The 15383-nt window shown below is 53.6% G+C and overlaps 1 protein-coding gene across 2 annotated transcripts in view; it reads right to left on the reverse strand.

Annotated features, from left to right (window-relative positions):
- Nucleotides 1-441: 441 nt before the first annotated feature.
- The window catches only part of VIPR2 (vasoactive intestinal peptide receptor 2), a 66365-nt gene continuing 51423 nt past the window's right edge, over nucleotides 442-15383 (reverse strand). For both annotated transcript variants that reach the window (XM_028092394.2, XM_028092393.2), the window contains 8 exons: nucleotides 14391-14532; nucleotides 9318-9468; nucleotides 8576-8636; nucleotides 7000-7069; nucleotides 6374-6465; nucleotides 2994-3123; nucleotides 2879-2920; nucleotides 442-2160 (listed from right to left, as the gene is read on the reverse strand). In XM_028092394.2, the coding sequence (XP_027948195.1) occupies nucleotides 1987-2160; nucleotides 2879-2920; nucleotides 2994-3123; nucleotides 6374-6465; nucleotides 7000-7069; nucleotides 8576-8636; nucleotides 9318-9468; nucleotides 14391-14532 (862 nt within the window). In that variant the 3' untranslated portion in view covers nucleotides 442-1986. The remainder of the gene's footprint in view (nucleotides 2161-2878; nucleotides 2921-2993; nucleotides 3124-6373; nucleotides 6466-6999; nucleotides 7070-8575; nucleotides 8637-9317; nucleotides 9469-14390; nucleotides 14533-15383) is intronic.

The following is a 15383-nucleotide window of genomic DNA, read 5'->3' on the forward strand; positions in this document are numbered from 1 at the left end:
AGCGTGTGGACGTAGATTCTATCTGCCTGTGGCACACAGGCTTGGGGTCTGCTCGCAGACACACACACACGTGCGTGCACACGTGTGTCAGCCCTGCCCCTGTTGGCAGCTTCTCAGGTTCTGTGGCTGGGGTTGGGTGTGTGCGGGGCCCCCACCCCTCTGGCTGCCGGAGCCGCCTTACGCCGCGGCGACCGCTGACCAGGGTGCTCCAAGGAGGATGACCTGGCGGGCGGCCTATGCGTCCCGGGGAGAGGTGGCTGTTTCCAGTGCCCCTGAAGGCGCCATGAGCCTTCTCTCCCTCCTCCATCCAGCTCTGCTCTACGTGCGGGGAGACTTCCTCTGATGGTGACGGCCCTCAGCTAACAAGTGTGCGTCTGTCCTCAGTGTGAGACCCTAGGACCTCAGGATGTGCAGGCCAGAGTGAATGAGACTACCAGCCTCTGGACAGGAATCAGGTTTTACTGAAGTGCTTACATACAGCGGGCGTTCCACACACATTTACAACGTTTTCAGACGACATACGTTGACTCTGCTGGCACCTGCTCCTGCTATTAGTAAACATTCACTTTCCCGCTCCCCTTCCCCTTCCTGGCAAGACAGACCAGTTCACGTCTGTTGGGCCTTGGTGCACGCCAGTGAGGAAGATGCACCTCTAGCCCACACAACCCGTGGCCCCACGTAAACCTGGGTCTGGCTCTCCAGTCGGTCACGTGGCTCTGGTTACAGTGGCTCATCTGAGGTGGGGGCCCTGGGTCCTGGTGGCCTTTGGACACAGTCACTCCACTGTCCCCGTTTGTCCAGGCTTTTGTCACCAACATGAGCTGTTCTGAGCTGCTCTGACCACCCCTGCCGGCCAGGTCCTGCTCCCTCATGCTGGCCAGGTTCTAGGATGCCTCAGGAAGAAGACGTCATGGCCTCAGTTTTGGGGGCATCAGTATCATAAAAGGGGTCGAATCGCTGAGTCCAGCGGCTGGGCTCTCTCTCTCCTCGCTGGCTTCCTGCTCCCTCTGCAGCTGCTCAGCCACTCAGACCTAGCTCCCAAATCTGCAAACATCAAGGGAACTGGAAACCGGGACTGCTGCTTGCCAACGTTGGACAGAAGCGCTCAACACAGTTTTATATTTTGTTAGAATAATTCTCCATTTAAACAGAAATGACTGTAAGGTTATTTTCATTAAAAGGAGAATAGGTTTCTGCTCCCCCCAGATAAAATGCCTGGTGTCTTTTTTGCCCTGACGACGATCAGGTCCTACAAGCTCGGCCACAGGTCACCCAACCCTCTCACCCTCTTGGGGGAGGGGGCCTGCAGTGGTCTCAGGGGGAGTCCTCGATGGTTGGGAAGCCCTCATAAACACAGACGCCCTCGAGGGGTGACACGCCACCTGCTGCCGTTTTCATCTGACACCCTTCTCTGCACTTTTCCTGGTAGGCGAGCAGGAAGAGGAGGCCCTGGGGCAGGTGGGGAGAAGCAGGGGCACCCAGCAGGGATGGGTTCTGCTGCTCTGTGTCCGTGTCCTGCAGACAAGAGGGCTGCCCTAATCAGGACCGGGCAGGGGGAGGCCAGTGCTGGGGGTCATGCAGAGGGAGCGTCCAGCCCCCAGCTCAGGCCTTTGCCCCCTGCCCAGAACTGGCACCGAGATTAGAAAATTCCCTTGTTTTCCTTCCATGGTGGCTGGACCCAAGTTCTGGGCCACTATACCTCATTTTAGGGACCATTTCTGTCTCCCTATTCACTTTGAAAATGGGCTCGTCTGCTTGGCCAAACATTATGAGCAAAATTACCTACATGCTGGAGTTTAACACAAATCCGACGAAAGTCCCAGTCAGCTAGAAGGTAACGCCAGCTCCACAGATGGGATAAGCAGAGACCAGCTCTAGCGTGTTACCGCTGCGTCACCCACCAGGGCTCTCCTGCTGGGGGAGGCCTGCCTTTGGCGGCCCGCATTCCAAGGGCTCTGGGGAGTCCCTCTGCAATGTGGCCGTGCACTAGATGACCGAGGTCTCTGTCTGCAGGAAGGACGGGGCGCGGGAGCCTCGGTGGAACTGCAGGGCGCTTTCCGAGCTGTTCCTCGAGACGGACAAGCTGTGGAGCCTGTAGTCCCAGCCGCAGAGCTGGCTGCGGCACAGGCTGCGCCACTTCCTTTTCAGCTCGCTCTGCACCTGGGGCGAGGGCGAGGCAACGAGGAAGTGGGGGTCAGGCAAACGTGGGAGCTTACAAACATAAACTTGGGGGCCGGTCGGCGCTGACAGGTCTCTGACCGACCCCTCTCCTCTGGGGTATCTGTAGCAGAGAAGGTGCGGCCCAAGCAGCAAGCTTGGGGTTTTCGTGAGTCAGGTGGGGAATCGGGACTTGGGAGCCAACTGAAGGAGTTGAAGGAAAGCAGGCATGGGAAGGGCTTTCGAACTGAGGGAGGGCAGAGGTGCAGGCAAGAGCATCAGGGGGCAGTTGGCCACACAATGTTGGGCAGGTGAAGGCATGTGGGAAAGGAGCAGAGCAGGGCAGGGCTCAGAGGGACTCACGCATGTACATCCTGACAGCTGTGGGCAGCGAGCTCAGGGAGCAGGGTTCCCATCCATGTGCCCGCCCCTCCCCACTGGGTTCTGCGTCTCCCGATATCCAGGGTCAAGGAGCAAGAGAGTGACCACACAGAGTGGCAGGGTCCTTCTCCACCACCCGGCCGGGGAGCTTTCTTGAGCTGGCCTGTGGGAGGGCGACTAGTGATGCTTGGTGTGGAGAGACAGGCTTTGTGAACGGGGCTGGAAGGGATGGCAGGGGGTTTGCCTGGACAGAAGACCTGAGCTCTCTTTCAGGTTGGGGGACCACATTAGGGAATCCCACACGAGCCGAATGTCCCCTGAGGTGTGACAAAGCACTTACCTCACTGTTGAGAAAACAGTACAGAACCGCCACCACCAGGCCCTGCAAGCGAGAAAGGACTGTCAGAGGCCTCTCACCAACTTGGGGAGGAGGGACAGTCCCTTCCCACACAAACCTGAAATGATCCGATGCACAATTCAAACAGGATCTGATATTTGGAGGAGATGCCAATAGGAAACACGGCAAACACCATGTAGTGAACTCCAAACAGCGGGATGAGCAGCAGTGTGGACTTGGTGAGCCTCCTGCAGCACAGAGAGGGATGTTGAGCATGGCCAGGGAGCCTGTGGGCTCAGGAGTCTTGCACGTTGGCCTCACCGGTCTGAACCTTGTTTCTCACAAATTTAAGTAAAACCAACCTCCCCTGCCCAGCGATGGGCAGAATGTGCCAACATGGTGATAAAAATGACCGTACCAGGGCGCCTGGGTGGCTCAGTCGGTTAAGCGACTGCCTTCAGCTCAGGTCATAATCCTGGAGTCCCGGGATCGAGTCCCACATCGGGCTCCCTGCTCGGCGGGGAGTCTGCTTCTCCCTCTGACCCTCTTCCCTCTCGTGCTCTCTATCTCTCAAATAAATAAATAAAATCTTTAAAAAAAAATGACTGTACCTCACACTGCAGCAAAGCTCTTACAAGACCTCCTGACAGGTGCCCAGCAATGACACTGGTCTGAGTGCAGTGTCTCATAACCAGCATTGGCGGGGCAGAGGCAGGCCTGGCTTTCCGATCGCAAGAGCAGACTCAGCAGGGGTGCAGCCCCTGAGCACAGAGTATGGCAGCAGGGCAGGTGACCCGGGCTCTGGGTGGCCTGGACCAACCGGGTGTAATTGCTCTGTCCATCAAAGAGTTACTACCCTCCCTGAACAAAAATGCAGATTTTCTGCTCACTGCATTCTATGCTTGAAAGTAAAACAGCTGAGCTCACGTCCCCCTTTCCTGTAGCTGCTCTCCCCACGCCCTGAGCAAACACCGTCTCTGTTCTCTACCTGGTGTTTCTCAAGCTTCAGCAGCACCAGGACCACCTGGAGGTCACGTCAGAAGGCAGATTGCTGGCCCCTCCTTCGGACTGCTGGCTCTGTGGGTCTGGGGTGTGTCTATCAGGTTCCTAGAGATGCTGCAGCTGCTGTCTAGGAACCCCACTTTGAGAATCACTGCTCTGAGCCTGGGACTCTCACTGCTGCACATTAGAATCATCCAGCGAACTTTTAAAACTTCTCAGTCCAGCATGCCTCCTCACTCCAATTAAATCAGGTCCCTGTGGGCAGGCAGGACCCGCACTGGTAGCTCTAACATTTTCCTGGGTGATTCCAACGTGCGGCCAGATTTGACCCTCACAACTCCAGCATGGACAGGAGCGTTGGGGTCCCCTGGGGGCTCGTCAAGAAGGAGGAGCTTGGCCCCCAGGCCAAGTCAGGCCACCTGGTGATGTGTGTGCATGTCAAGACCCCCTAAACGAACATCCGGTAGCCTCTGCAGTGACCCTGCAGCCTCATCCTGAGGATGAGGAGGCTCATCCTCCCTCGCCCTCCCAGCGAGGAGGCTTCACTCTGCACCTCCCTCACCTTCTCTTGTTTGTTGACCCTACCCAATGCTTAGAAAAAGTCATGAACTTCTTGACATATTTTTGAGGCACCCGCCTCAGACCTAGCACTCAGAGCCTGGGATGTAAGTTTTAGAAACGTGACCATTTCTCCTGATTTCCCTCACAACAAAAACCACGTCCTGTGGTGTTTACAAGTGGGATGTCCTGTTTCAGGCAATCTGTGCAAACCCCAGGAGCCCAGGCCATTCTGCAGCATGACCTGGGCCTCATCAGCAAGGAAGGCCCGTCAGTGAGCATCACACTGCTGCCCACTCATAGGTCCAAACATTTAACCTTACAGGGTTGCTGCATTTCATACCCCGGTTCAGCGCTAGCCTGGTGAACAGAAGTGGGTTATGTAGGGAGCTGTGCCCTTTAGTTCAGTGCGAGACAAAGAGTCTGCCTGAATTCCCTTATGTACATCATGCTCATTTCTAGAGAAGAGTTTCTAGCGAGGCTGGACCTCTGGGACCCTGTTCAGGGGGTTTGTTAGTGTTATAAAGATAGTTGCAGAGAAAAGACATCAAGATACAACCAAAGGGCAGCATCACAGACAGGCTCTGCCTTTTTTGTCATCCTGGAAAAAGAACAGTTTCTATTTTCCTACTTAATTTTGTTTCTAAAATAAAAGCATATATCTCCAAGACGTACTGAATGAACACTCCCAAAAAACCCAAAGAAAAGGTCAGCATGGAAGCTAAACAAGACTAGCCAAAAATCAAACTTGATTTTGAAGAGCAACTGAGGGCAGTCCTGTCCCTGAGCTGCAGGTGCGAGTGAGCTCAAGGACCAGTACAGACGCTGCTCAGAGGGGGTAGCACGGCTTTGTCCTCTGTGGTCTGATGTGGAATCCCATCTCTAGGCCCGGCCTTCTGTGCCACCTCCTTGAGTGGACTGCGCAGAGAAAGGGATGCCTTGAGTTTTCTGTGCCCTAGGGCACGGTCAGAAGGATCCGTGCACCAGACTTCCCCACAACACTTACTGGTGCCAGCACTAAATGTCTTTCAAATATTAACTGTATTAACCCTCCCAGCCTTAGAGATAATGACTATTATTTCCACTTTATGGATGAGGACACTGAGGCCCAGAGCAGTGAAGTCACATCACTCAGGCTTCCAGCTGGTGTGTAAGCCCAGCACTGGGTCCCTGGCTATGAGTGATGCTGCCTGTCTAGCTTCCAGGTCCACCCCTGGCCATAGTCAGGTCACCTGCCCAGGGTCACACAGCTCCAGGCGGCCGTGATTCCAAACTGGTCTATCTGAACCCGAGGCTCCCACTGGTAGGACCAACTACCCCGTGCTAAACTAGTTCTACTTTATAATAAAGTTGTGGGCTTTACTTTTTCTTTATAAATTCTTGACAGAAATTTATAGACTCTTTAAATTCTTTCATAGAGTCTTCAGGTCCTCATTAATGAGCTGGATGATTGTGGCGTGTTACTTAACCTCTGTTCTCTTTCCCACTGAATGGATGTGACGATGACCATCTTCATGAAATCATTCAGCCAATAAACATGAATTATTATTAAGTACAAGGCCTGGCGTTAGGTGCCAGCATGAACCTTGTGGTCTGATGGGGAAAAAAGAATTAAGCATAAAATACAAATAATGTGTGGTCAAGGAGAAGAAGTCAGATTGCAAAACAGGCAGAGCAGGCGGAGTGCTTCCGTAAGCAAGCTCGCTAGAGGATATCCGTGCTGAAACCAGGGGCAGGGCCTTGGAATGACCACCATGGCAGCACCCTCCCTTGGAGAAGACACCAGCTACCTTAGCCATGAGCACAGTCTCGCACCCAGAGGAGGCGAACTTGGGCCTTTGCTGCATGCGCAGACCCACGTCCTCCCTGACTCTAGGTTTCCAGGCCGCGGGAGGGTAGTGAGGGCAGCTCGGCTCCCGGACCCACACACATACTCACTTATACTGTGACTGGTCATTGCCGCCGACATCTGGGGACGTCAACTTCTGCAGTAAAATTCGTATGATACTAACAAAAAGGACAAAATTGACCTGCACAAATAGAGACCACATGTTTGTGTGGGATTTCCCTGCAGGGAGGGGGTGTGGCCGGGACGTCTGTGGCTCAGCCCCGCCTGAATCGTCTCTCCTCCCCTCTGTGACAGAAGTGCAGGAGCCCTGCCCAGCCTGGGGCTGCCCTCCAAGTTGGAGTTGACTGTGTCCCCCGACAGCATCATGTGTCTCAGGACCCAGGCTACAGGAGCAAGTCAATTCTGAGATGGGAGGTGACAAATGACAATGTGATTCAGCTCCAACCGCACAGTGCGTGGCTGTGACTTTCCTGCAGGGTTCCTCCCTGTGCCGGAGAACACGCCTCTCTCCCTCCACCCCTCCCCCTTCACTGAGCCTTCGTCCCAACCGGGACCTGAGTCTAGGACTGATGGAAGGAGCTGGGCCGCTGTGTGTGGGTCTTCTCTCAGAAGGCTGAGCAGAACAGGGCTATTTATATTTAATACAGGGAAGTGGGCTCCCTCTCTACTCAAGTGTGCAATGGATAGCTCATGTTTCAATACAGAAATTACTTACTATGATAGATATTAAAATTGGTGTCCGTATAACCCACCAGGGAACACTGTGGTCGTTGGTATCCCAACAACTATTGAAAAGAGAGAAGGAAAATCATGTTACCTCTGATTCATCCACAAACCAAGTGCATGAGGGCAAGTGCACTGCCTCTCAGCCCGTACACGGTACTGGCAAAACCAGCTGGACCCTCCCAATGCACGAGCTACGTGCCTGGTGTGTTTCGTGGCCCCACCTGAGGGCCCGCGAGTGCCGCTGTAGGGGCCGAGGTGCTCTGCACTCACAGGTCCGGGTGCAACCTGTCCCTATCCAGTCACTTTGTTTCATGTTATTCTTCCTGACAGGACAGTCTGCTAATGGAGAGGCGGAGCAAAAGCAGAACTCCAGGACATGGGAGAAGGGGGAGACCAAGCCCCAGGGAAGGCCCATAACTTGGGAGTTGGTGTAGCTCATGCTCACTCTGGCCAACAGAGGGGAGTTTTTCTCCTGAAAATTAATTTCCTCTCATCTCCTGAATGGTTTGTATTTGTACCTTGAACGAAGGTTTGAAATGTCTTTGGAATAACTGAGGTAGGCACAGCTATAGGAATGTCTGTCTAGCCATGTTTTCACTCCTGGTTTCCAGCGTAAGCGCTGTCTCCAGGAGGAAGCTGGGAGAGGGCACTCACAATGTCTCCATTATTCCTCCCGCAGTGAGGCTCTGCAGCCCCTCCCAGCAAGGGGAGAGACCAGCCCTCGCCTCTGAATCCTAGCTGGTTTTGGCAATAGGATGTGGAGCGCTTGGAACCCGGAGGATAGAAAAGAGCCTGCCAGTTGGTGCTATCTCAGACGTGCCAGTCCTCGGCCAACCCAGCAGGTGCCCCCGGTGTGTGAGCAAGCTGGGCTGAGGCCAGAAGAATGCCACGGGAGTCAGCCCAAGCTGCCAGTGCACAGAAACACACCCTATGAACTGCCATTATGTGAGCCACTGGGTTTAGGATGGTGTGTTACCAGTAGTAGATGACTGGTAGACTCCGAGAGCCCTTTATGAGGCACAACATTCATGGTGGGAACTTGGTACCTGAGTTTGGCGCCATGACCCAGCTGTATACATAAGACAGAAGAACGTTGGACCCTGCTCAGGCTGCATTTTAGAGAACTATCTGAGAGTTGTGCCCCTGCTGGCCATTTTAACCTGGTCCGCTGGTCACCTCTCTGTACTTGGCTCCAGGCAAACAATGCATGCATTTTGCTTGGTTCCCTTTTGTGAATGCTGCTTCCCCCACCTAAGGTGCTGGCCCCTCTCTGCCTGGTTTACCCTAATCCCAGCTCCACTGTAGGACCTGGTTCAGTTCCCATCCCTCACATGGATCTTCTCCAAATTCTGTCCCCCGCACCAACAGTCGTGAAGTCAGAGATCTTCTCATATGTGGGGTGTTCTGTGTCACTCTCTCTGCTCTGCTGCAGCTGCAAATGCAAATCTTCCCTGCAACCAGATAGTAAGCCTCTTTCTCGTTTCCGAAGACTTAAGGATGCCAGCAACTTAGGCCAGGATTGCTCGACCTCATTTTAAAGGCAGAGGTATGGACCCAGCACTCACCCTGTGTCTTCTAAGGAGAGCCGGGCTGCAGTCCACGCCCCTATGCAGACGGTGGGGATGCCTGCACAAAGACACCTGGTTACCACAACCTGTGCTACCTAACCGGGACAGCCCACAGGGACTCACACGTGCATCCTCATTCACCAGCGTCAGCAAGGACGGGGGCTTTCTGATGGAAGGACCAAGTGGAAATGCTTCATAAACACACAGAAGTTTATGCTCATGCCTTACAAAGCACTGAAGATAAACATGTGTGGGAAAGCTAAAGCTTCACAGGTCCGCAAGGCGTCACCGTGCATTGTGAGTGTTGCTGCTGGAGTGTGGGAGCCTGGCAATTACAGTAAGGGGTGCTCCTCACTGTGAATCTGGGCGGCCCACTGCTTACGCCCCTTCCAATTCTGGCTATCGAAGGTCCTGCTAACTGGCGGGGAAGCCCTTCTCCTCCATGCCACTTCTTTCTGACTTTCCCACCACAGGGTATGCCCCAGGAATGGGACTTTATAGCAGTTTTAAACCACGTTCCTGGTTCCTAGAAATATGAGGGTGCTGCCTATAGGAAACTCTAGTCGTGCTAGAAAAGCTCTTCTTAATATGACCGGAAGTGCATCCTAGAGGGGTAGGAAAGAGTTCTTCTGAGCTGAAAGGTCTGCATTTATAGGGGAGGTGGTGGAAATCAGGAACCTGGAGGGTTGGTGGGTGGCTGATGGGGCATCAGGCATACACAGGGGAGGACAGTCCTTACCCCATCCAATCAGGAGATAGGCTGCGAAGCGTCGGCTGGGGGAGAATATGGCCACCAACAGGGTGTGGAGGTATAGCCCCTCCACCAGGAGCCAGTAGAAGTTTGCCATGATGCAATACTGGAAGAAGACGAGGCTCAGCTTGCAGCCAACCTGCAATGTCAGAGACAGAGCAAGAGAACACGGCCCCATTCGGATAGAACAGTTCACCGTGGGCAGAGTAGCTCCAGGACATAAGGCATGCACGTGTTTGTGTAAGGAGCCAAGGACACCAACACAGCGGTGTTGGCTAGAGATGTGCACCATGTTAAAGTGAGCCCCTTGGCACCCACAGCCTTGGATCAGAACTCACTGGAAGATAAAACGGGCAGGGGGCAGATGCACACAGCCGCCTCTGAGAGCCGCGGGCTGAGGAAACGCAGTGAGGCGAGGGCACCTGCCTGCCCCTCCCCCGCCCCTCCTCGGTCTGCATCCTCTGCCCAACCCGCTTTCGATTCTCCGATTCTCCGTTTGTCCTCGCCACCCACTCAGCAAGAGACAGAAAAATAAAGGGTGAAACAAGAGAAACCAGCAAGCATGTTACGTCCCCAGGCATTTTGAAAGAGTTTTCACTGGGAAAAACCGGGTAGTATATAAAACAAATATATTTTAATCTCTCAGACCTTCATATAAACATACCAGGTATTTTAGTCTCTTGAGTAAACATGAAACTAAGGCTTTTAATTGGCAAGTTTGTGTAAGTGTGCTGAAAAAGAACAGAACTTCCATCTCTATTCTTCTATATCTTTGCTGCCTCCCCCAAAATATGTATGTGTACAGGTAGATATCCACACATTCTTACATGTGGATAGATGTACCTTTACATACGTGGATGTATTTTGATGCACGTACGTGAATATATGTCTGTAGGTGTGGACATATTTATGTATATGTGGACACACTTATCCACGTGCATGTATTTATATACATGTGCACACTCACTCGTGAGCTCCATCGGACAGAAATGAGACAACAGTGCACGGAGATATGTGTGCAGGGAGGGTTGTGGTGCCCGTATCGGTGGAATGGTTAAATGCATGATGTCACAGCCTCACGCTAGGCTATTGTGTCACCATTCAAACTGACACACCGGTTGGCCTGGAGGATTGCCATGATGTCGTGCTGAATGAGGACGGAAGATGCACATGTTTGTGTTGAAGGTGACTCTGTTTTCTTGGTAAAACCGTGAAGCCACCACCCGTGCATGTCTTTCCAGCTGTCCGTTCCCCACCAGCACACTGTGAGGACAGGAGGTCTGGGGCGGGACGAGCTCTCTGCTCACTTCCCCTTCTCTGGCCGTGGTTTCAGATCGCATCCCTCGGGGTCGAGAGCACGGTGGGAGGGCCTCCAGGGCCTGCTGCCACCCAGACGGCATAGCACAGAGATGGAGGCCGATCGCCGAGGCCCGTCCCCTGGGCTGGGGGCTTCCTAGCGCCCCACACAGCCAGAGTCGAGGGCATCAAGCCCTGTCTTCAGCTGGGGCTCCTGCTGAGGGTCGGCTTCCAGGCCACTTGGTTGTTTGTTTTCTCTGGACTAGAATATGCTTTTCCAGGAGTCAGACGAAAGCCAACCAAAGCAGTGCAGAGAAGGATGCCAAGTGTGTACACAGCTGGGCAAGGGTGGGGAAAGGAAGTGGGGTGCTGCCCCGTTTGGTGCTACGATCTAATACGAGACACTTGGCTTTGAGGCCAACTCCCTGAAAAGAAGATGAAAGTCTGCGCCCACCTCCAGGCTGTCAGAGGTAAGACTGGGTAACATACCCCACACCCTGCAGAAACTCAAGTTGTTTCCCTAGTCCCTGGAAGACATATGGCATCTGTAGTGTTGATTAAAAACAAAAAACCGGGGCACCTGGGTGGCTCAGTCACTGGGCGTCTGCCTTCGGCTCAGGTCATGATCCCAGGGTCCTGGGATCGAGCCCCACATTGGGCTCCCTGCTCCGCGGGAAGCCTGCTTCTCCCTCTCCCACTCCCCCTGCTTGTGTTCCCTCTCTCACTGTGTCTCCCTCTGTCAAATAAATAAATAAAATCTTTAAAAAAAACCCCCAAAAACAAAAAACCCAGGATATTTTATTTAAATGTGTGAGAATACCACGAAGCCGCAGCGGGCTACGAGACCTCACCACACAGTGCGCCGCAGAGCTGTGTACCCATGGGAATGCCCGCTTGTGCGCCTTCACGTGTCCTGGGTCCACAGCAGTGCCACACTTGAGGGTGGGGGGCTCCCACTGCACCACCCAAAGCCCCAGACCAGCCATCCTTCCAGGCACAGATCCAGACACAGACGGAATGAAGTCTGACGGTGTGTGTGTTCCTGTGTGCACTTGTGTCTGCACATATGTGCTTGTGTTCATACAGGTGTATACCTCTGTGATCATGTGTGTATGCGTTTTGGAGGCATGTGCATGCAGGTGCACACATACACATAAGCATGTTGATGGGCTCTCATTCACTTCTCTTCTTCCTGACCCTCTGCCATTCTGACCTGGGCTGTGGGCTGGCTTGGCAGCTCACTGGGCCCAGGACTGTCCATGACGTGCAGGTGCTCAGCCTCCAGCCTAAACCTTTGCCTCTCATTCCCTCCCCAGCCCACCTGTGACAGCAGGCAGTGGCCAGGCCCAAGCTTAGCTTTGGGCTGGGTGCGTCCCTGCTTAGATGTTGTGGCTTCACTGCAGAATTCACGGCTGCCACTGTGTATAACCTCACTCGACCCCTCCCTGGGCTGGGCGGCACTCAGACCCTCAGGGAGTGCCTTGGAGAGCCTGAAGGTAGGTTTTTGAAAACCCCGATTGACCGCACATGTCATCCGTTCTGGTCTCAGTGAGAATAAACTGCCGGTGTCCCAGCCCACGTTGGGCAGCCAGGAGGAGACACACTGAGCCCAGGACTCACTGCTACGTCCAGAGTATATGGGAAGAGGGGGCCAGTGGAGGGAGAAGCCTTCTTTTGAAAGGAAATAGACTCTGTCGAATTCTTGGCCTCTCCAAATGTCTCGAGAAATAGACCCTTGGACCTATTTGGGGGAGATTCCCCTAGTGTTCTGCTTGGGAGAATAATGTTGGCTTGATACCCAGCTGAGAACAAAAATGTCCAAAAAATGCAACTGCAAGAAAAGATGTTTTCTCTGTTCCTCATGCTGAAGTCTGACTGTCTCTCTGACCTACTCAAGACCTTACCTCCTCTGGGGACAAGAAGAGGGAAGACCCAGTCCTGCCTCCTTTCCTCCTGCCTCTTGTCCCCCACCCTTCTTCCCCTGTTGGCACACGTCTTGGTGACATCCTGCTGGAGGGGTGCAGCTAGGTCCCCACCCCTTTGCTCTCATGGCTCCGGGGATTGGGCAGGGGAACCCTGCACCTGCTCCCTCCTTCTCACACTTCAGCCCTCAGACGTGAATCCTCGGGCATTTCCATGCCAAAGTGTGCGGTGCACCTGCGGTTTGAACCCTGACCACAGCCCCATCGAGCCCTTTGAGCTGCCGGGCTTCCCTCAGCTCTGTGTCCTCATTCACAAATGGGCAAACTGCTCTTTTGAAGGTCACTGGGCACTCACCACAGTGTCCAGCCTGGCAGGAAGACCCTCAAGAAATGACTAGGTGGATGGGCAGAGGGGTCGGTGATTTCCAGCATAGGGGCAGGCAGGGCGGGGTAGGCACAACAGGGAGCTTATTCCCCTGGGTCCCTGTCACTCCCCTGCCCCTCAGTGGGGGGCCCGCCAGGTCTTGTCTGTGTGGCTGGGAGCATGGCCCTGGGTTGGATGGCTGGTGTCTGTGGGCCCACCAGGGTCACTGGCCCTTTAACAAGAAGCTAAGGAAGGAGGGCTCCTTTGAGCAGAGCTTTGAGACCCCTGCCCCCTGGAGAAGTGAAAGGAGGTTTCCCAACAAGAGGAGACCCCAGAGTGGCACTGGGGCTCAGCCCTTGTCACCCACGTGGGGCACTCCAACATGGGACAAAAGCCTCAAGGGCTCTGACTCCTATTTGGGGGTGGGGGTTTCCCAGGTGAAGGATCTTGTATTACTTTTATTATTACAACAAACTCCTTGCATTAATTCAGTCCAAGTATGTCATGAGCTGATTATCCCCAGAAATCTATTTATCTGCAGGCCTATGGAACAGCTGATGTTCTGTGGTGTCCTTAAACTGATTTAATTTAGATCTGTTCAGCCCAGAGCAACAGTGTCAGCAGATGAATCCATCTGCTTGGACCTCGAGAGGAGAGCGGCCAGTGTCCTGGCTCCTTCTGCAGAGAGGAGGCACCCTCAGAAGCTGTGGTCAAATTGAGAGCCCAGATGAACTGGAGCCCAGACGCCCGCCAAGGTCCTGAGGTAGCCTTACGCGGGCGGCAGAGAAAGACTCGGCAGAGCGACGGGCATATTGGAGGGGCATGGCCAATGTACTAAAAGAACTAAGCACTGTAGGTGCACTATCACCACCAACACAGAGGGGTGAACAGCACAAGTAGTGTCCATCTGTAGAAACAATTAGCATGGTTTTTCCTCGTATCAGAGAGCTGGGCTCCACATATTCACAGACATGCAGCTGGGCTCCTGGCAGGTGCTGCCAGGAGCTCATTAGCTGCATAGGTGATTTCCTCCCAGCAGTCCATGGAAGCATCTATTACTCATAATCTGGGAGATTTGGGGTGAAGATAATGGCACTGTGCATCTCCATCCATGTCAGGATTTTTCAGCCCAGAGCTGCTGCTGCTGATCACTTGGAGCAGCGCCCTCATGTTGTTCTGGCTCTGCCTGGGGGTCAGTGCTCATGGCCCATGACCTCCCAGCCCCTGGAGGTGCCTGGGACACCATCCCTGTCTCACCTACCAACCTGGGCCTGCTCTGAGCCCCAGCCCCTGGTCCCTCTGCTTCTCAGGCCTGACCCTTGCGTTTAGCCCTGTGCGCTGGCTGTGGGACTTCATCACAGGGTGAGGTGGGGAGAGAGACAAAGGGCTGGGGCAGTAGGAGGGAGGTCCGTGGGGCTGCAGTTCACAGAGGCCACCCTCCCCTCAGCGAGAGGACCCTGCTTACAGGGACAGCCTTACCCAGGAGGATGGCTGGTCGGGGCAGTGCAGTGTGCCCGAGCTAGAATATAGCACATCGTCCTTTACCAACACTGAGATGGCTCGGAGGATGAAGGAGAGGAACAGGTTCAAGTGGATGTAGTTCCGGGTGCAATGCAGCTTCCTGTGGTGGAGAGAGGCAGGGATGAGGGGTGGAGGGGTGGGGAGGCAGGGATGAGGGGTGGAGGGGTGGGGGAGGCAGGGATGAGGGGTGGAGGAAGGGATGGGGTGAGGTGGGGAGGGGTGGGGGTGGGGGAGGCAGGGATAGGGGGGTGAGAGGGATGGGGTGGGGGGAGGGATGAACACTTTAATAATTGGATTTAATATTAAGGCTTCTTTTTTTATGGAAGTTTCTATTCCTTCCTGTATGTTTAGGATGTTTTCAGTTTTGCATTATGATAACTATCTTTGTAGGTAAACTTTTCCTTTATTTCTAGCTCCTCAGGTTGGAGTCCTAGAATGGGATTTCAGGATAAGAGTATAAAGTAAACAGTGCTGAGTTCCAAGTCTGCAATGGCATGTGCCCACTTCACAGGTGTGAAGACTGAAAATCTTTGCAGTAAATTTCTTGCAAGAGCCATGTCAAATCATCTGCCTTTGAACTTAACTTTATGTGATACCTTCCTTCTCTAAAAAGTGCTCAGAACACTTTGTTTCTAATTCGCTTGTACCACTTAGATTCTGCTCTGGAGAAAACTTAACTGGTATTTGATTTGACTTTTAATTCACAGCCATCAAGAAACAAGCTACTGCACACAAGTGACTGCTAGCTCTTTAGGTTTCAATAAAGTTAAAAAATGTTGAAGGACTTTAAAACACATACTAAGGAAGGCTTCTACGAGAGGCAACAAAGAAGTAGCTTCTCGACTACCTCCCCCCAGGCAGCTGCCTAAGGACCAGGAGAGCAGCCAGAGAGGCCAGGACCCGGAGCACTGAGACCCCGGTAAGAAGAAAGGCCCCAAGACGTGCCCTCCC

The sequence above is a fragment of the Eumetopias jubatus genome, unplaced genomic scaffold, assembly GCF_037043125.1.
Source record: "Eumetopias jubatus isolate StellerSeaLion01/CBP00866 unplaced genomic scaffold, mEumJub1_p1.0 scaffold_14, whole genome shotgun sequence".
NCBI lineage: Eukaryota > Metazoa > Chordata > Mammalia > Carnivora > Otariidae > Eumetopias > Eumetopias jubatus.